The 22,445-nt window shown below is 43.1% G+C and overlaps 1 protein-coding gene across 5 annotated transcripts in view; it reads right to left on the reverse strand.

Annotated features, from left to right (window-relative positions):
* Positions 1-22,445, reverse strand: part of UNC13B (unc-13 homolog B) — a 236,655-nt gene that overhangs the window by 42,164 nt on the left and 172,046 nt on the right. The window contains exons 1-2 of one of the 5 annotated variants that reach the window (XM_030817513.1): positions 18,635-19,084; positions 7,188-9,701 (exon numbers count right to left, since the gene is read on the reverse strand). The exons of the other annotated variants lie outside the window; for them this stretch is intronic. Of the exons in view, the coding sequence (XP_030673373.1) occupies positions 7,188-9,468 (2,281 nt within the window). The 5' untranslated portion in view covers positions 9,469-9,701; positions 18,635-19,084. Of the gene's footprint in view, positions 1-7,187; positions 9,702-18,634; positions 19,085-22,445 lie in introns of those variants that run through there. 5 annotated transcript variants of the gene reach the window in all.

Consider the following 22,445-nt stretch of genomic DNA (forward strand, 5'->3'; position numbering starts at 1 on the left):
CAGGGTTATTGCAAGGATTCATTTCTTAAGAACCTATTATACTAAGGGCTGGTCATGGTGGCTCATGCCTGTAATCCCAACACTTTGGGAGACTAAGGCAGAAGGAAGGATAGCTTGAGGTCAGGAGTTCAAGACCAGCCTGGGTAACAAAGTGACACTCCATCTCTACAAAACATGAAAAAATTAGCTGGGTGTGGTGGCACATGCCTATAGTGGTGGCATGTGCCTGCATGTGCAGTGCAGCTACTTGAGACTGGGGTGGGAGGATCCATTGAGCCCAGGAGATCAAGGCTGCAGTGAGCTCTGATCACTCCAGTGCACTCCAGCCTGGGTGACAGACTGAGACTCTGTCTTTAAAAAAAAATTTCTAACTAAAAAAATTTTAAAAGAACCTAATGTGCACACTAGGCACTGTTCTCAGTCAGTGCTGGTGATGTGGCAGTGAATGAACCAAACTCCATGATCCTGAGAAGCTTTTATTTTAGTAAGAGGAGCAGATAATAAACAATGGTGAAGATAATGATACTAATCAAACACTTATTTTGTATCTGGCATTTTATTTGGGTAAGCTCATTTATTTCTCACAACTCCACACTGGGTAAATATCATTATTACCTCCACTTCTTTGATAATTAAATTGAAGATCAGAGAGGTTAAGAACGATGCCAGCAAGTGGCAAAGCCAAAATTCCTAACAGACATTCTTGTTCCAGGGTGTGCTTTCCATAAGAAATAACAATATACTATGTATATGTGATACGAATTTGGCTGAAAAATACAGATAAGGGAAAAACATAATGCCCCCTGATGATGGAGGTAGAGTTGTTAGTAAAAATCCAAAAAATGGTTGTTAGGGCGGTCTCATTGATAGGTGATATCAAAGCAGAGACTTGAAAGAAATGAGTAAAGAAGCCATTTGGAGTTCTGGGAAAAAGCATTTTCGGAAGAACATATAGCAAATGCAAAGCCTGAGGTGAGAGCATAATTGCTGTGGAGAAACAGCAAGTTTGCAATAAAGTACCAGTTCAAATAGGGCTCTACAGGCCTTTATAAGAATGCTGGTGTCCATTCTGAGTGAGAGTGGAAATCATTGAGCAGAGAGGTGATATAACCTGACTCATGCTCTATGGGGATTACTCTGATTGTTGTGAGGAGAACAGACTGTAGAGGGACAACGTTCTAGAAGCAGGGAGAGCAGTGAGACCACTGCAGTAATCTAGATGAGAGAAAATGGTGGCTTAAACAAGGATGACAGTGGTGGAGGCAGAGATAGTGGCAAGATTTAAGATATTTTTTAAAAGTGGAGGAAGTGGAATTTACTAATGGACTGAATACAGGTTGTGAGAGAAAAGAGAGAGTCAAGAATGACTCTATGGATTGGGCCTGAGTAGCTGCAAGAATAAAGATGCCACTCATGGGTAAGAAAGACAATAGGAAAGGCAGATTTGGCAGGGGCTTTGGAAGAAGGATCAGGAGTTTGGCTTTGGATATGTCAAATGAGATGCCTATTTACAAACATATGGAGGTGTTACATGGATTCGGAGTCTGGTGTTCATGCAAGATGTTTGGGTCGGAGATATAAACCTGGGAATGCTTATGAAACTCGGGATTGAAAGATTATCATCTAGGAAGTAAGTATAGGAAGTCAAGATTGAATCCCAGGATGCTACAAGGTTGGGGAGAGGAAGAGCAAAGATAACTAAGAAGGAATGGCTAGTAATGTTGGGGGAAAGGGGGAAACCAAGACAGAGAGGTGTTCTGGAAGCCAAATGAAGGAAGTGTTTCAAAAAGAAGGAAATGAGCCCAAGGACAGACTGAATATCAACAGAATAGAATTGAGTCCAGACATAAACTCTTACATTTATGGTCATTGATTTTTGACAAGAGTGCTAAGACTATTCAATGAAAAAAGAATAATCTTTTCAACAAATCATTCTGGGACAACTAGATATCCATATGCACAAGAATAAAGCTGGACTCCTACCTCATACTATGCACAAAAATTAACTCAAAACTGGTTGGGCATGGTGGCTCAAGCCTCTAATCCCAGCACTTTGGGAAGCCAAGGTGGGAAGATCACTTCAGGTCAGGAGTTCGAGACCAGCCTGGCCAACATGGTGAAACCTCCTCTCTACTAAAAATACAAAAAATTAACCAGGCTTGGTGGTGGATGCCTGTAATCCCAGCTACTCTACTCAGAAGGCTGAGGCAGAAGAATTGCTCGAACTCAGGAGGCGGAGGTTGCTGTGAGCCGAGATCACTCCACTGCACTCCAGCCTGGGCAACAGAGCAAAACTCCGTCTCAGAAAAAAAAAAAAAAAAAAAGATCATAGACCTAAATATAGGAGTAAAAACTATAAAACTCTTAAAAAAAACATAGGAGCACATCTTTCTGACTTCAGATTAACCAATGATTTCTCAGCTATGACACCAAAAGCACAATCAAAACAAGAAAAAAATGGATAAATTGCACATCATCAAAATTTAACATTTTTGTGCTCTACCTCATACCCATTACAATGGCTATTACTTAAAAAAACAAAACAGAAAATAATAAATCTTGAAGAAAATGTAGAGAAATTAGAAGGAACCCTTGTGCCCTGATGATGGGAATGTAAAACGGTGCAGCCACCATGGAAAATGGTATGGTGATTCTTCAAAAAATTAGAATTACCATATAATGCGATCAATCCCCTTTGGGGTACATAGTCAAAAGACTGAAAGCAGGGACTCAAAAAGATATTTGTATACCACTGTTTATAGCAGCATTGTTCACAATAGCCAAAAGGTGGAAGCAATGTGTGCCCCAATGAGTGAACAGATAAACAAAATGTGATACATGTGTACAATGGAGTACGATGCAGCCTTAAAAAGGAGTGAAATTCTGACACATTACAACATGGATTAACCTTGAAGACATTATGCTAAGTGGAATAAGCCAGTCATAAAAGGACAAACGTTATTTGATTCCACTTACATGAGGTACTTAGAGCAATCAAATTCATAGAGACAGAAAATAGAGTAGTGGTTGCCAGGGACTGGGGTGAGATGGGATGAGGAGTTATTGTTTAATAGGTACAGAGTTTCAGTTTTGCAACATGAGAAGCATTCTGGAGATGAACGGTGGTGATGTGATGGCTGCAGAACAATATGAATGTACTTGATGGTATGGAACTATACATTTTTAAATGGTTAAAACGTTCCACATAATATTCAGAAAAAACATGGTTTAAATAATACATTTTATGTTATGTATATTTTACCACAAAAAATTGTTTTTTGATTTTTAGTAAAGACAAGGTCTATGTTGGCCAGGCTGGTCTCAAATTTCTGAGCTCAAGTGATCCTCTCGCCTCGGCCTCCCAAAGTGCTGGGATTACAGACACGAGCCACCAGACCTGGCCAACAGGATATTTGAAAAAACAAAACAATAAAAAAATGTATGCTTCAAAGGACACTGTCAAGAAAGTGAAAAGACAACTCACAGAATGAGAGAAAATATTTACAAATAATATATCTGATAAGGGACTTATATCCAGAATATATAAAGAATTCTTACAGCTCAAAAACAAAAGGAAAAAAAAACTCTATTTAAAACTGGACAAAGGCTTAAATAGACATTACTCCAAAGAAGATAGAAAAATGGCCGATGAGCACATGAAAAGATGCTCAACATCATTAGTCACTAGAGGAACACAAATCAAAACTACAATGAGATACCACTTCATATCCACTAGGATGGCTATAATAAAAAAGATAATAACAAATGTTGCCAAGGATGTAGAGAAATTAGAACCTTCACATGTTACGGGTGGGAATGTAAATACTGCAATGACTTTGGAAAACAGTCTGGCAGTTCCTCAAATGGTAAACAGAATTACCATATGACCCAGCAATTTTACTTCTAGGTAAATACCCAAGAGAATTGAAAATATAGTTCCATAGAAAAACTTGTATACAAATGTTCATAGCAGCATTATTCATAATAGGCAAGAAGTGGTAACAATAACTCAAATGTCTACCGACTGATGGATTTTAAAAATGTCCATCAATAAATATTGTTCAGCCAGAAAAAGAAATGAAGTACTGATACATGCTACAGCATCCTTAAAAACATTATGCCAGACACAAAAGGGCACATATTTTATAAATCCATTTATATGAAATGTACATAATAGGCAAATTCATAGAAACAGGAAGTAAATTAATGGTTGCCAGAGGCTAGGGGCAAAGAGAATTGGGGAGTGACTGCCAATGGGTAAGAGGTTTCTTATGGGGTGATGGAAATGTTCTGAAATTAGATGGTGATGATGTCTGCATAACTATGAATAAACTAAAAACCATTTGATTCTATACTTTTTAAGGGACTTTAAGGTGAATTTTATGGCACATGAGTTATAACTCAATAAAGCTGTCATAAATAAAAAGAGGGAAGTGATCATCAACTGTGTCAAATTGCTGACTGATGAAAAGAAGACTGAAAACGAACCATTAGTTTGGCAATATGGTGGACATCTAACGGCCCTGACCAAAGCTATTTTGGTGGAGTGACAGGAATAAAAAAATTGAATTTGATACAATGCACATCAGAGTACTTAAAACAGTACCTGGCACATACCAAGAAAAAAAAGATGAAAACTAACTCAAATTAATCATAAGCTACAGCTAGTAAGCTTAGGCCCTAAAAGATCCCAAGCAGAACAGTAAAGAAAGCAGAGTTTTCAAATGCTTCGTTATGCTGGTAGTCTCTGTGATACTGAATCAGTTTACTATGTTAGCTCCAGTGAAGTCTATGTTGGTGAGAGTCTGGCCTGTGTGCTTGTCCTGCTCTATGCAAGGGAGTGCTGGAGCACCCTGTCCATGATTCTGTCTGTAGCCCTCAGGCCAGACTGAGTACTGAGTCTTGGATAGGACCCAGAACTGTGGCTTGCTTTCTTATTGGTGCTTTAGAAAACCTCCTTCTATTCATCACGACTGCTGCTACTACCACCTGCCTACCACGGCACCACAAGTTTCTGCATTGCCTAGAAGGATGCAGCCCAGAAAGGAAACTCTGCAAGCTGAAGAGTTAAGACACAAGTGTCCTCATCATTGGTGCTCATGCTAACATCAGCTCCCACCAATATTTAAAGAGTTTGTAAGAAGTATTGCTTTGATATTTGTTGTTTCTATTGTTGCTGTACTGAAATAATTTCTCAGTGCCTGGGAAGAAAAAAAAGAGGCTGCAAAGTTATGAAGACAGAGAAATCCCTTACAGCTGAGGAATTACTGCCTCAGAAAGCTTCCTGCAAGAGGTGATATATGTTGAAGGACAGGTAAATTCTGCTAGGTTGAAATGGCAAACATAGCATTTTATGTTAGAAGGAAGCATGTATATATGAATATGCTAAGAATAGAAAGTGCAAGGCAAATTTGTATGACAGCAAAGCTTCCTTTTGAAAGACTTATGGTGGGACATAAGCCTGGAAACATAAACTAGAGACCAATTGCAGTGACCTTGAATGCAAAGTGAAGGAATTTAGACTCTTTTTGATAAGTTCTAAGAAGGAGCTCTAGGGAAATTTGAAAAGAGAATGACATAATTTTCATTTTTTAAATGTAACTTTATGGCTTAGTATTATATTCATATGATTCAAATTCTAAAAATTAAAAGAAGGCACATAGAGAAAAATCTCCCTCCCATTCCATTTGTTCACCTAATACATTTCCCCATGGGCAACAATGTATCCGTTTCTTACATATCTTTCATTAGATATTCTATACATACACAAGCAGACATTATAAGTGTGTGTATTGTATTCTTTCCCTCTTTTTATACAAATGAAAGCATCTTATACATACTGCCCTGCACTTTGTTTTTTTTTTTTTTTTGTATGTCAATATATCTTAGATAACTTTCCATTTCAGTAAAGAGCTACCTCATTCTTTTTATAGCTACACAGTACTATATCCCATTGTTTGGACGTGCCAATAATTTATTTAACCAGTATTTCCTGACGAATGTTTAGGTTATTTTTAATCTTTGCTATTAAAAGCAATGCTTCAGAAATAGCCTTGTCCATATGTCACTTCCACATGTGAAAATGTGTCTGCAGGATACATTCCTGTAAGTGGTGTTGAGGACTTACAGGGTATACATATTTGTAATTTTGATAAATTTTGCCAATTACCTTCCTTAGAGATTATGCCAATTTATACTCCCATCCCATCAGCAATGTACAAGTGCATATTCCCTCACACCTTTGCCAACACAATATGCTTCATAATTTAGATGTTGCCTTAGGAAGATTAATCAGGTTATATGCATAAGAGGACAACCCCATTTAAATTTAAAACTGGATGAATATAGCATATGCTCTTTGGATAAATTTAATTTTGATTGGGAAGAGTAATTTTAAAGCTACATATCTCCATACTGCCTAGAAAAATGTTCTCTTACTTCCTGTAGCCAAAAAACATTCCATTCGCCAACTCTCAGGTGAGCAGCTTTTAGGGGGAGACGGAAGAAAGGGAATAAGACCTGTAGAGGGCAACGTTGGGCTCTAGGGCTAGGTCAGCACTATAAGCAGCTCCTGGATGCCCCAAATCAGAAATAAGGTTCCGTGTCAGCAAGTCAGATACTAGGAAGAGACAGGTACCTGGGGTAGGGGAAATTCCCACAGGGGCCTATGAGAGAAGCCTCATCAGCTACTGGGGAAATGGCAATCTTATCTCAGCAACAAACCCACGGAGAAGAATTTTTAAATGCAACACAGGACTCTTTCTCAGCTCTTCTAGTGCCTGTGAGCAAATATGTCTCATCCCCAACTCCTGCCTCTCACTCCCACCCGTTCTTTACATCTGATATCCTAAAAGCTCTGCAGCTGCAAACTACTTCCACTCCAGATGCTCCTCCCTCTTTTGAACAGGTATAGCACCCCAACAAGAGATTGGAAGATAAGGACGGCTTCCTCTTGCTTGAGAACCCTCTTTAGCTCCAATTCAAGCTTCCTCTTGCTTTGGAACCATCTTTCACTCCAATTCCCACAGGATTCGCTTAAGCTCTCTACTTGAGTAATTTAGCCTGATTCAAGCTATGGACGTCAACCAACACCTTATTAAACTGGCCACCACACCAGGTCTCATGCTGGCCAGATAGAGGTCATACTTTAGCCAGCTGGGACCCTGTTAAATAGGGACTCAGAATACCTGAGTGTATGTCTTCTACTGAGAGACGGTTTGCCTTCTGTACTAGATCGTGCAAAAGCTTTTTCTGCCTTAGTCTTTTCTCTCTTAGAACATTCTTAAAATTGTTGAGGCACTTGTTGAGATAAATGGTCTCTGTACACACTTGCTCTAGGCTCAGTCTGCCCTGCTTGGGAGATTCAGGCCTGGAACAAGTCTCACTTCCCAGACACGGAGCCAGAGCAAAACTTGGCAATGAGTTATTAGAAGCAAGAGAGAAGTTGCTTGGATCCTGAGGGGTTTGCTCTCCCTGTGTGGAGATGCCAACTCCACCAGAGACCACACTGAGCAAGCTTTCACTCCCCTGACTCCCAGGGCTCTCCAGTGAGCAATCCTGGGCACCCCCTGAACTCACTGTCCCAAGAAGTCGATCACTGTTCTCTGACTGGGAACCACTCTCATTGCTTTCCAGGTCCTCAGGACTGATGGACCCACTGTTCTCCAGCTTCTGAAACACACCCTGCAGAGCAGAACGAAAGTGGTGAATTGCTCGGCCCAGTTTACTTGTATAAAACTTGATTTCCACATCCTCATCCTCCTGAGAGCCATCCAGAACACAAGAGGACTTGTCAAAGACATCCTTGAGGACGTGAGCAGCACATTCCTCCTCTTCATTCAGGTCAATATGAACCATGTCACTGAAAGTCTCAGGCCCTATGATAATTTCCTCCATCATGCTGTCACAGCTCAGAGCTGCAAGCCTTCTGGACTTGTCTGCCAAAAGGTCCTCTAGTTCCTTTGAGCTCAGAATATCGAGCCCAGCTTCACAGCCCAGGAGCTTGTCCTCTGCGTTTATTCTCTCTGTCTTCAGCAACCCAGACGACAGGCAGCTGCTGGCCTCACTTTTATCGTGGCAGTCATTTTTTGGTTTTCCTACTTTACATGCTTCATGTTTGTGGCTGTACTGTTTGAAAAACTGGGGCTTCCCAGAATCCTCCTCTTTTGAGATTAATACTAGGGCAGGTTCCTCAAACCGATGGGGGGTAGACAGAGCAGGCTTTTTCTCTGACAGTTCATCACAGCTGCCACTGATAACTTGAGATGTTCTTGATGTTCCTTTTATTTCATCCCCTAGCTTGGGCACATCACTTTCCTTTGATAAACTGTTCTTGAGTAGAAAGCAAGGGCCTTGCTGCTCAGGGGCCTGGTGCTCTCTCTGTTGATCCTGAGCCTTCATCTGATACGTTCCTGTTATGGGTCCCCTGTCCCCTGTTTCCTTCTGAAGAACTAGTTCATCCTGGTTTAAAGAAGTCTGACTATAATCCTGATGTTGTTGTTGAAAAAATGATATAGACTCCTTCTGGGGATTCTTATAACCCTGTGGGCAGCTTGGTTCTTCTCTGGTGGCAATTCGGACTCCCACATTCTGCAAGAGGATGGATTTCTGCAAGATGAAGTCTCTATGCTCTAGATGGGCAAGCTTCACAACAGTGGGCCTAGGGGAAGGGGATGTGCCTGCCCTGTAAGCCTTTTTAATGTACCTGTTGCACTGCATGCCATTAACACAAAGGTGCGTGGCTAGAAAGCTTTCCACCAGTTCCATAGTATTTTCTCCATCTTGTTCAGGAAGTCCATACAGATACAGAATGGCTTCCTCACCGGGTCTGTCCACATGGGGTTCCTGGGCCTTTTCCCCCTCACACACCTTGGCCAGGGAACAGCTGCTCACCTGTAAGCCTTCTATTTCACTCAGTACTGAGTCTACACAGCTAGAGACTTCATCCACGGAGCCCCGGACTTGGCTCAAGTGCTGCCGCAGCTCAGCAATCTCAGTCTGGAGACGGCTGATGCCTTGCAGCTCTCTGATGATGTATTCTACCACATCCCCCAAAGGTTCCCGCTGTTCACGGCTACAGCCTTGGCCATGGCCTCTGGACCAAAGGGTCTTGGCTTGGTTCCTCTCTGAGGGCTCCTGACAGCTTGTGGTAATGCTGACAGATGAGGGATCCTGAGAACCAGACCCTGAAACATAGGCAGTGGAGCCCAGAGGAAGCTGGCTGTTGTTCTGCTGCCCAAAGCTGCAAAGCTGGGCCAGGTCCCCATCTCTATCTCCACCAATGGCTAAGGCTGCTGACCCACAGCAAGGGGGCAGGGAGTTGTCCTCTGGTAAGGATCCAGCAGGGCCAGAGGATTTGCTCTTGGTGCCACACATGGTCTCTGCCTTAGCCTTATCTGGGGAAAGCCTGGAGGAGGGTCCCAAGGTAACCATGATTTCTTCCTCTGACTCTTGCAACAATCGCTTCATTTTCTCCCTCAGGGTCTGAGGGGTTCTCTGCTTCTTCCTCTTATTTCTGGTCAGGATGCTTAATAGAGATTACCTTGGAAGGCAACAGCCTGTCCTGCTCTTTTCAGTTTGTTTCTAGCAATTATTGCTGGCTGATACTTTGGGCTTAGCCCACAGTGCTGCCTGGAATGGCCCCATGTGTGGCCTCCAAACCTGGCACATGCCCCTGGATCCTGGCTTGATTTATGCTGTAGCTAGTGAAAAAGGAAAATAGTGCACTCAGGTCAGAAAGCAGCAGGATGATTTTAGTTTGAATCAAGTTGTCAAGCAGGAATAAAAACATTATCTCCTAAGATTATAGGAATCAACCCTGACCTGCCTCCCAACCCCAGCCTTAAAGACTATGGGCAGTCAGTTCTTTCTCATTAGCTTCCCATTACAGTATCAATGTGAAATTAATATAAAGTCCTTGTGTTCTGGGCAAGTACCCAAAGTCAACGGTATTGAGACAAGCTGCTGGGAGGTAGATGAGGTAAGGTCAATGAGTAACTCCTTATTTGAACTTTCACAAAATTCAGTACTAGGAGTCTGGCTCAGAAATAAACAAACAAATGCTTAACCACCAAGGCTCAAATCACATACACAGTGAAAGACAAGACATGGAATGTTTCTTTCTTTCTTTTCCAGTTTGTTGTTCTGGTGAAGACTCCACTTACTCAAAAGTTTACCCCTGCCTGTGCTTATAGCACAAAGTATTTTCCCTTTGTTGAGTGATGGCAACCATTCACTTGGAGAAAGGACAATGGCAAGTATTTTAAACTTAGCAGGAAAAATGTTTCTTTACCTAATTCTAGAATAAAGTGGCACAGTATGCACACACTGTCCAGATGTAGGTGGCATTTAGCATGAGAGAGGCAGGTAGAGAGGCAGGTAGCCAAAGACACAGGTATCATGAACTCACAACTGGGGATGAAGGAGGTTTAGGCTTAGCTTGGTGCTCCTGAGCTCCACTTAATACTCTCTAAGGGCTTGCTGCAGCTAATCAATATCTGGGTTTGGCTTTCCTGGCCCACAGAGGATCTTTCAGAGCACCACAATAAGTGATTGTTCAGCACACTGTCCACTGCTCAAGTATTAATAACAAAGGGTTGCTCTAACCCTCTGCCTGGCCTAGAGAGAATATCACATGGGACACGTGGGGGAGGGTTACCTCACAGAGGGCTCTAGGGTGCTTTACTCTTCTCCAATAAGGGAAAGACAGACTTGCCACCAATCTAGTCCCTACACCCTAAGCTACTGGTGACTGCATTACAGAGGCAGAGATGATGATTACCTCATGTGGAGTGAGAATACATTCCCTTTTTACCGAGAATGTGGAGAGTGTACGGAAGCAGTAGAGTGGGAAGTACAAGGGGGAAAGCAGAGATCCAGGAGGCACATGGGACAACTAATACTCCAGTCCTGCTAGGTCTCCTGGGAGGGGTAAGATGGATTGGTGGGAGACATGCTACTCTTCATGTTCTTTGACCAGGGATGCTTTCCCCATTTTCTAGATTTGATGGAGATTTCTAAATCTTCTAAACTCTGCCTCCTTTTATTTTCCCAGTATTCAAGTTAATCCTAAAAGTGAGAAAATGCCTTAAAGAACACAGGCAGACTGCTCTCATGGCAACCCATTTTCAGGAAAGGCCACCACCTACATCTAGTCTGTGGGCCTGGAATTTAAAAGCACTGTGCTTCCCCAGACTAGGAGGAACCAGGACGAGTCAGAGGACTTGGGATAAAGACGAAGCTGATTCTTTTTACTAGAAATAACTAGACCAAGAACCAAGAGACAGAAACTGCATGTACTCCCATTTCACATCTCTCCTTTTCTTTCCAGCTTATCTAACAACTCTAATTCATTGAGGAATTCTTCATCTAAGAACCCTATCCATCCTGTGAGGCATTACTGCTTCACCTCAAGGTCTCATGGGGCCAGGACCAGCCACGCCCCTAATCTGGCTAACTCAGTCTAGCCTGCGAGGATGTACTACATGCACAATCAGAATTTCTGGGTCTTGGGCTTGGTGCCCAGCTGCCTAGGTAGACCATGCTCCCAAGTCTAGCGGATGCCAAATTCTTCCTTCTCTCTTCCCACAAGGACAAAATCTGAATTTCCAAAGATACTCCTTTTTTTTTTTCCCTCCCCAACCATGTAGGGATTGGGTATCCCTGATTTACTCTTGGTATTAGCCATGAACAATGTTCCTGGCTCTACAAGGGCTGGAGCTGCCAAGTGGCCTTTCAAGTTTGTCTTTAAAAAAGAAGTACTGCAGCCGGGCGCAGTGGCTCACGCCCGTAATCCCAGCACTTTGGGAGGCCAAGGCAGGAAGATCACAAGGTCAGGAGTTTGAGACCAGCCTGGCCAATATGGTGAAACCCCCTCTCTACTAAAAATACAAAAATTAGCTGGGAGTGATGGCGGATGCCTGTAATCCCAGCTACTCGGGAGGCTGAGACAGGAGAATCGCTTGAACCCAGGAGGCAGAGGTTGCAGTGAGCCAAGACCACACCACTGCACTCCAGCCTGGGCAATAGAGCAAGACTCTGTCTCAAAAAAAAAAAAAAAATTAGAATTGCTTAGTAAGCTTAGTAAACTAAGACAGAAGCTCTGTGTACAACTACATGAAGCCATGAGCAAGTGCTACTGGACTGACATCAAGAGACTTAAGTTTGGGTCTTGTTCCACCAGTGACCTTGGATTAAACACTTGACCTCTTTGTGAATTAGTTTCCTCATCTGTAAAGTGGGGAAGATAATTACCGGAATGTTATTATATAAAGCTAAAATGAGAGATCTGTACTTAGTAAACTGTAAAGCACTGTCCTGTTGTTATTGCTACTGATGCAGCAAGTCCCTGAGTCAATAAAGTAGGGAAACCCATATCTAAAGCAAGCATCCAACCACCTAACTGGCACAATCTGAGTGAGCCATGACTTCTACTTCTGCCCCAGACTCCTGCCTTTCCCAGTCCCTTCTAATGGTCTGCAGCAGTGCCTGGAATCCTACGAGAAGACTGTCACCCTTAAAGTTAGTCCTGCTTTCTCCTAGAAGTTTTCTTTTTAAGGTAAGGAGAAGGAGGAGTAAATCATTCAGTTCCCAACACCTCATTCAAGTGTCAGGAGGCCGGCCATCTCTCAGACAGCCTGAAAGCATGAGGAAGGGACAAATGGCTATAGGAGCCAAGCTTTACCTTTCCAATGCCGGTGAGGCCCAGAATTCATTGCCAGGTCTTCTAAGGCCAGCCTCACTTTGGTCCAGATAAGGCAGTTTGTCGGGAACAATAATGAAGCTGAGTCCCCTGCTACTGGTTCAGTGTAGACCAGGCTAACCTGGGGACTATCTGCTTCTGCCCCTCAGATCAATACTACAGACATAAGTTTTTGTTTTGTTTTGTTTTATTTTTTTTTTAGTAGCGATGGGATTTCTCCATGTTGGTCAGGCTGGTCTCGAACTCCCGACCTCAGGTGATCCACCCATCTCACCTCCCAAAGTGCTAGGATTACAGGTGTGAGTCACCGTGCCCAGCCCTCCAGACACACTTGGCCTCATTTCCTGAACATATTACAAGGTATTCCTTTCCAAACTACAGTGCTTACGACACTGGCTGGCTAGCCACACAGGGGGCAAATGGCATAGCCACTGGGTTCACAGTCCTTTCCTGTGGCCTCCTGAAGACGGAAAGCAGAGCTTCCTGGTTCCCCATGTTACTGACAAATAGGAAATTTTCAACTAAAGCTGCCATAGCAACTTCTCCCAGCCTCAAACAAAGATGCTTGCTTCCATATTAAACAAACAAAAGCCTCCACACCTTCTTCTGAGTTGGTAGCCACTGCCATGGGATGAACTTTGAACTCAAGAATCCCTTCTGGTGATACAGAAGGGGCACCAAACTCACTTAGTAATCCAGTCTTTGGGCTTTGAAGCAGCGGATGGAGCTCGATGTGATGCTCAGAGGACCAACCAGTCACTGTGCTGAGCTCAGTAGAATATCAGAAGCCAGAATGGGCTGAAAGGGCAACCCTCAGGGACAGGAGGCCCAATTCACCTCCTTCCCAGCCTCTCTTTGCTACTACTGTCCACAGAAGTGAAATGACAGGCAGCAAACTGTAAGAAGGACCATCTGATCTCCAAGTCAGTCGAACTGCATGAGTACTTACTGTGTGTGCCAGGGAGATAAGATGCAGTCCCTGCTCTCTAATATATTAAGATTTGGAGAGAAAAATATATATATAGATGATCACAATATAAAGTGATACATATAATAAAAGTTATAATAAAAAGTAAGCATTTAGCTGGGCACAGTGGCTCACGCCTGTAATCACAACACTTTGGGAGGCCAAAACAGGAAGATCCTTTGAGCCCAGGAGTTAGAGACCAGTATGGGCAAGGTAGGGAGATCACGTCTCTACAAAAAATAAAAAATTAGCTGGGCATGGTGGCATGTGCCTGTGGTCCCAGCTGCTTGGGAGGCTGAAGTGGGAGGATCGCTTGAGCACAGGAGGTTGAGGCTGTACTCCAGCTTGGGTGACAGAACAAGACCCTGTCTTAAAAAAAAAAAAAAGAAAAAGAAAGTAAGCATTTAATTCAGGGGTTGGGAATAGAAAGGAGGTGAGAGTCCCAGCAAAACGAGGCAGACAAGGCCACAGAAAAGTAATGTTTGAGCTAGGATGGGGTAAGTAGGCTCTGGAGTCCACCTAGCTTTGGAGTTTCCTTTAAGATACCCAGTGTTATCTGTCTGCCCTACTTTGTTGGCCTGTTGACTCTGGACAACTCTCCAAATTTCATACACACACATTCTGACAAAAACCATACCTTTCTGTGCTCTTTTCCTAAGGACTGCCTAAGGCTGGGAAAAATAAGGCAGCACTTTCAAGGACTATCTGCATTTGAAAAGGGAATACATCAAAACAAAATGAATTAATCAAAAAGATTAAAGCTTTAATGATGGAAAGCTAACAATTACTGCAGAGAGTAGACCCCTTAAATCACATTGCATCACCACCAGCCTACCAACAAAGAAGAGAAAGGAAAACACCTCAGTTTTTTGAAATGGCTGATTCTTTTATCCTTCTCTCTGACTTGTCAAATAAATGTGATTAGGAATGTAACGATTCCTTGTAAAAATTGCTTCTGACCCAAATTTGGCTTACAGGAAACAACCAAGGGATCTCTAGGAACAGGCCAGGACTCAATGTACATATATTAAGCAGCTTCCCAGTTTGTGTGAAACAATCCCACCAAGCAGAAATCCAAGACCTCTGAGCCCCCAACAGAGGACAGAGCATTTCTGGGCCATATATCAATTATGCTGTATGGCTAATACGGGCTAAGAGGAATGGATTTCTAGGGCCACAGCAGGTATGGGGATTCTTGGGATGCTATTCATCAAAATGATCAGGGCACAAGATATGGCAAGTGAGATTAGCCAAAGGGAATGGGAAATGCCCTAGATCAAAGGCTTAGCAAGGTCCCAGCATTGCAGTTACTAGGACTTGTCATCCATCCTCATCAGCATTAACAGCAGCCCCATTTATAGGCCAGAAGCTAGACATATACAAGGGAAAGAAAACTTCAAGCCTCTATATCCAAGAAAGGAGACAATCTTAGGTAACATACAGTTAAAAGACAGTGGCATGAGGGCGGACCTAGCCTTCAGAGGTCGGGCATATCAATACCTCATAATGGAGACTGAATGCCAGGCATGAGAGCAGGCTATTCTGTGCCCTGCCCAGGGCTCCCTTTCAGCAGTAGCAAGGTTTATTATACCAAGGAGTATAACAAACCGCATAACAAATACAATCACACCCAGAATCTAACCCATGACAAAGACTCTTCTTTGACCAAACATGAGTCAGGCTCCTCTGAGTCCTCTTTCTGAGTAGGCCCTTGACATTGGCTCATTTAGTCCAGTTTTAACAAGAATCCAGCCAGGTCATTTTAGTGAAAATTCCCACCTTTGATTTCTGATCAAATTCCTCATCTTTCACCCTTAATATCTGTCTATGCTTGATATCTGACCAAATTTCTTATCCCCTACCCCTGATATCTTACCACCTTGGCCTGCCTTCAGCAGAAATCCTGTCAAGTAAGTTTAGCCAAAATCCCCTTTGACACTTCATCCTAGTAATTTCCATCCACTGATCCCCGACCCTGCTCCTTGGCTAAATTCCCACTTTTCCTTATATTTGGAGTTGAGCTCAATTGTTCACCCCTACTACAAAACCCCAGTGTTGTCGTCCCCCCACATAAAGTCTGTCTTATCATCTTTAGTAAGTGTCAAAATAATTTTTTGTTTAACACTCACATGGCCTCTTTTTCCTTACTACCTCCTGCTCTTGTGAGTAGACTGAAAGAGATATGAGCGCAGGAGAATCTACTCACTGAACACCCCACCACAAAAAACCCATCTCTATCCTCTTACTCTAGAATTTCCTTCATAGAACTCATTCCCATCTGATAGATAATATATTTGTTTGTTTGTTCATTATCTGTCTCCCTCCCCGACCTCCATATCCTAAAACATGAGCAGGGACTTTGTTTTGTTCATAACTGTATCCTCAGCACCTTAAAACAGTGCCTGTGCTTAAAAAACAAAAAACAAAAAACAAAAAAAACACCCAAAACAAACCACCCCTGTCATTGAATAAAAGAAACCACAACATAGTTGGACAAACCCTTTAGAGGGTGTCTAGGCCTGGAATCTCACACTATATTGTGATCTAGGCTATGGAGTAGTCTTATCATCATAGTGCTTTTCTATATTTTGAATTTGAAAGTCTTTAGGCAGGGCAGGTACTGTAGCTTCTCAAAAGCCCTACTACCCTTGACCTAGAATGAGACCCTTGTTGTCATTAATCTGTTTTCCTGTGGCAGACTACTAGATGGGAGGCTCCTATTCAAAGATCCACAGCGGGTGTGAACTCTATTACATTGGAAGCTGTGTCTTATTTGTTTCTGAATTTCCAGTGCCTAGAACAGGGCATTACTATGCCTGACACACAGTGAGAATTCATTGTCATGGAAAGAATAAATGAATTGATGGCAGAGCTGAATTAGAATCCAGGTCTCCTAATTTTCTCATCCATTTCTGTTTCCATGACAACACGCTGCATTCAAGTTCTAGGTTTCCTTCTAGATTGATGGCTTACAGTCCTCTTTCATTGTAAAACTAAGGTGGAAATCTTTCCCCAGTTGTACTTAAAATTCTCTGGGAACTCACTCAGGACAAAAAAAGAAAAAAGGAAAAAAAAAAAGAGGGTGGGGGCATGGCAGCACTGGTCTCTGCCAGACTGTCAATTAGCTGCTATCTCTCCAGTGTATGAGACTGGCAAGGAGAGGCCCTGCCTGTCTCCTGTTATCCCAGGGATGCTGTGATGGGGCTCCTATCCCCCACTCCGAGTTGGAAAAGCTGCCCTGATCCTTGTGCTAGTGATGGGTGAGTCTAGAGCAGAACTGACTAACAGAAATATAATGTGAACCACGAGTCATTTTAAAATTTCTAATAGCCACATAAAAAGGAAACAGGTAGAATTAATTTTAATATATTTTATCTAACCCAATAGCCAAAGTATTATTTCAACATGTAATCAATATAAAAAATTATTAATCACATACTTGCATTTGTTTCCTATACTAAGTTCTTGAAATCTAGTATGTATTTTATGTTTAGAATGCATCTCAAATTAGACTAGCCATATTTCAAGTACTCAGCAGTCACATGTGGCCAGTAGCTACCACATTGGACAGCACGGGTCTAGAATTCTGGGGTGGGAAATACTCTGGAGAGCCTTCCAAACTTGGCAGTAGAAGCTCACTGCAAAGGGCACACTGTCATTCCAGAGGCAGTTGAATGTTACGTTCTTTCACTCATCTTTTCACCTGCTCACTTTGATCCTGGCTGGAAGCAGCCCGTTTCCATTTTGTGTGAGGTTCAATCCTCCTCAAGTCTACAAAAAACAAAGTATCAAGGCCCCAACCTGCAGAAGATGAGAGCTTTTCTCCCTCTCAACCTGACCCTTTCATGGTACCCCGCTTCTTTCCAATACTCTGCAGAAAACCATAGGATAAACCTGATTACCTCAACAGAAGCTTCCCCTTCACATGGAAAGCTAAGAAACCTCTCACAGACAAGAACATAATTTCAATGCAAGTGGACCAAGAGCATGCTATCCTATCCAACTCATACTAGAGGGACACACAGTAGTAAGAGATTATATTTGTTTAGAATTTTCAGTTTATGATTCCTATTTTATCATCACAACAACCCTATGAGGCAGGAGGGTTGTTGCTATTGTTCTGATTACACTGATTTCATAGATGAGAAAAATGAAGCTCAGAGAGGCTAAATGACTTGAACAAGGTCACTGAGTATAGCTCGGATTTAAAAGTGAGTCTTCAATCTGCAAAGTTAGTGCTCTTTCTTCATACATGCAAAACACAAGTGGACAGACTGTCTATTGCGCATGTGTGCATATATTCAAGACTGAGAAAACTCAAGATGACTTTTCTGTTTATACGGCATATGCACACATGAAACGGATGAATTAATACATTAGGATGGTGGTTTTTTCTCTTTCTCTCTCTCTCTCTCACATATACACACACAGGAAGGGTGGAAATGATACAGAATATATTCAAGAACAGAAAGGTTACTTGAGTACATGCATACACACAGGAGATGAAGGGATGGATTATATATGTATGTGCGAGTAGGGAGAGATGAATTTTGCATATTCATATATGCAAGCTGGATGAATGAGTTGTCTATACATATGTACATGCAGGAGAGGAATGGACAGGTCATTTATTCATAAACACATATGGACACATGAAAAAGGAGAAACAGATCATTTGTGCATATGAGTATGCACACATCCAGAGGGTGGTTGGGTTATCTATATACATACAGGAAAGTACCACAGAGGAATGGACGGTCAGATTATCAGCACACAAACACATGCACGTGAAGATTCTACCCCAGTGCGGCGTATGCTACTTTTCACTCATTATAATGACCCCCCTCACCAGCAAGTTGACTCAAGCAATTATGTAATTAATGTAGCTGCTCCATATTCCACCCACAAATGCTTTCCTTTTGCCCTGCTTGTTGTTCAGTCAGTCATACACACTCGGTACCACTTACCTTGCTGCTACAACGAAAATAAGGGTTAAGGAAATTAAAAAAAAAAAATTAAAACCATGAATTCTCAAGTTTTAGAATGCAAATGCTGTCTTTAAGAGGAAATCCATCCAGGAGCACTCCTTGGTTTGACAGAGAAGCCACAGGACGAACTTTCTGAGCCAAAGCACCACTGCTTGCCCAACCGACAAACAGAGCCAAGGAGCTATTATTCTCAGTTGCGCCCAGCTGGCTGGCTCCACGGTACAAAGTTGATGACAAAAACAATGCCCTGCAAAAAAACCCCTCAGTGAAGGGCTCGGCAGGAGTCTTACTGGCTGCAAACGTAGAAATCTAATCTAGTCCACACCTCTCTGGCAAGGGGGATTCTGAGATCAGCCTGCTGAAGGCAACAGCAGCCAAACTTCAACTGAATGTGGAATTCTAACTCAATTGATTCCGGGCTTTGAGACTGAGGCAGAAAGCAGGGCAGCTCCTGCTCCTGCTGCTGCTCCTCCTCCTCTCCAGCTGCTTCCTGCCTGCAACCTCCCATAGGCACCGGCCCTCCTCACACGTTCCTGGCGCACACACCCCCTTCCCAGCACACTCACGCACACACAACCCTTGCCAGCAAGCTCACTCACACACCCTTGGTAAGTGTCTCTCCCTTTTGCTAAAAATACAGATCTTACTCTCTCCCCTCCTCCATTTCCTTCCCTCGTTCTTCTCCTCCCTCCTTTCTTTTCCCCTATCTACCTCTCTCACATCTGGGCTATAGGATATAAACAGACACAGATGGAGACCTATACTTTCAGGAGCTCCTAGTCTCAGGGAAGCCGGAACACAGCATGTCAGCCATGGAACTGCTGGAGCACAATACAAAGGGAGTCTTCCCTTCTACTGAGAACAGCTCTAAGTTGGTTGGTTTCATGTGTATATAATCTGTTGTCAGCATTTGGCAAAGCTGAAGGATAGGTACAGTGATCAAGTGCAGTTAAAATTAAACAGTGCCATTGTTCCTGGAGTAGACATCTAGTCCAGTTCTTACTGAACAACCACCACAAGAGAATCAACTGGAAAATAAGAGCTCCCTCAGGCTATGCCAAAGCAACAACCCGGGAGAAGGAGGGGAAGTTAGGTGAGCTGAGATGAACTCTGTACTGCAGAAGTCTAGACCAAAGATGGTTTTGGAATCCAGAATTAGGAACGAAGTAACCTAAAGTGATATCACAATGACCAAAAAGCTGCCTAAGGTTCAGGGCCCCTTTTATGACCCCAAATTTCATAACTCTTCTTTGTCAATGGATGCCCTATCTCCCTGGAGACTCACTAGCCAGATGGCTCTCATGTGACCCTAATTCCTAATAATTCAACAATTCTAGTTAGGACTCACTGGGAAATTGAATGTCCTTATCTTCAAAGAACACTCGAGTTGTTCACTGCAACATAATGTCCAAGCACAAGCCAGGACCCCTTGAAGCTCTGGAGAATAAAATGCCAAATACATGAAACATGATATCCCCTTTCCACTCTGCAACCATAGGGCATGAAAAACATCGCTTACTGAACCTAGATAACCTCAGAATCCTTCTCAATACAGAGCTCGATCAGCCAGTAACAATCCAGTGAAGTCATTCCTCTTCTGACTCCCCTGAGCTTGATCTTATGAGAAAAGGCCCTCTTCCTCCTTAGGCCAACAGTAGGTGGGCAAGTTTGACTTACCCAGCATGCCCAAACCAGGCTCTCAAACCTTGTGACTTCTGCTGCCCTGCAACATTCCTCATGGCAATCCACAATAGAGTATGGCCTCTTTAGCCCACAAATCAGGTAGTCAGTCTATGGGGGCCATCCTAGGATCTGTCATTGCAGAACAGGCAGACCTTTATGGTAGATAAAACAAGCATTTAAATTAAGAATGATTTATTTGGCTTATCCAAGATCCTGAGAAGAAAGGGTTGATTTCAGAGCCAACATGTGCCTCCCTACTGCCTTCTTCCAATAACATTGCTTCCCCCTCAACCAAGGAAGAAAATTTAGATTCCAAGAGATGCTAAACAACCCATTTCTTAGCCATCCACCTCATTATGCAGCCAACACTGACAGCAGAGCACATACCTCCTAACCTAGTTGGGAGCTGGCTAGATGACAGAAGAGATAAGGCCTGACAGCACAACTATAACCACATCTAAATACAGAGGAAAAAAATAACTTGAAAACTGTCAAGTTTCTGTGGAAGTCACAGCCAATTTACTGTGGAGTTTCCCATCCTTCAACCAGAAGAAGGAGGTAAAGGTTTAAAACAAGAAATATAGGGAAGATTGATTAAATTAGAATTCCGTCCCCAAAATCTGCAGCCACTCATAAAGAGCCCAGAACAGCGGCTGTCACTATCAGGTTTGGTCAGGCTTCCTAGGCTAAGGAGAAGCTCAAACTTTCAAGAGTGGGAAAGATTCCCCAGAGGTAGGACCCTGCTAGAAGAACCTACTTCTTCCTGCCTAATTGACAAAGTGGCCCCAAGGCCTGGCTAAGGCCTCCAGATGGCATTCCTGAGGCTAATGGAACCCACCCTGTCTTGTCACCCAAACACATCCAGCCCATTTTTCTAAGCAGCTTGGGCTTTCCAGAAAAACAAAGGCTCAGGCAGTAGAAGACGTGATTAGCACATGAGGGACAACAAATCTGCTATCTCCAGTTATAATCTTCAAACTTCACAGGAGAGCTCATGCAGCTTTGACCACAAATTACCTTTGTATCTTTCCACCTTCCCATGTTCCAGCAAAAGCAAGAAACAGAGTAAGTGGGGAAGTGGCAAACAGTCAATGAAAGCTCTTGTAAAAGAGCACAGCCCCTTCTGCCACTGCTCTATAGGGCCCACAGAGTGCCAGACACCACAGGGCCAAAGGACATCAGGACTCCTCAGTGGACTAGCTCTTTGGGACAAGCAGGCAATTTGTTTTGTGAGCCACATGGGCAACAATGCAGCCCCCTCATCACAGTGGATCTGGCCCTGGGAAAGCCTGAGTAGGCCGAAAGGATGGGGTGCTCTTTAGAGGTAAGAAATAGCACAGCACCCACCTCAGTTGGGAAGCTTCCTCAAAGTAGGCTGCTCAGGAGCTAGCTGGGCAGAACTGGAAAAACAGATTGGGTTAAGAAGGAAAAGGCATTTATCCAGAAGCTGTGAAATGCTCTGAACAGACATTCTCAAGGTCTGGTTCCCAATTTAAATCCTTGCAGGGATCTTCGCCTAGAGACAGATGAGTCAAGATGGAAATTCAACATGATACACTGACACTCACGCAGAGTTGTGGGAAGGTTCAGACCTGCAGGAGTTCTAAAGGGGAGCCGAATGGGTGGGTTAGTCAGAAAACCACCTGGCATACAAAATTCATCTTCAGCTAAAGCAACTGAGTGGTGTCACAGGAACACTAGAGGAGGGCCTCACCAATCACAATTCTCCTCACTCATACAAAGTAGTCTAAGTCTCCCTGACGCTAGATACAACTGGTCTAGAAGCAAAGAATATGCCTGCTCCAAACCTGGCCTGCCTTTTCAGGTGTCAATGCCCGAGACAGGCTGGGTCAGGACCAGCAGGTGCTTACCTTATTGTCCAATATCAACACAGATGCAAGGTACAAAGGATGGGTGCGGCCAATGTCTATATCATGCAGGAGTCAGCTTGTGACAGTTTTCTACTGCTGAGGAAAGCCAGAAGCAACATGAAAAAGCTGACATATAGTCACACAGCTGGGATTTATTTCATGAGGAAGATGGTTTTTCTGGTGGTTAAGAAAAGTCATTTTTCCCCCTGTAGAATGATGCCCTCCCTACACCATGG

The sequence above is a fragment of the Nomascus leucogenys genome, chromosome 8 (assembly GCF_006542625.1).
Source record: "Nomascus leucogenys isolate Asia chromosome 8, Asia_NLE_v1, whole genome shotgun sequence".
Taxonomy (NCBI): domain Eukaryota; kingdom Metazoa; phylum Chordata; class Mammalia; order Primates; family Hylobatidae; genus Nomascus; species Nomascus leucogenys.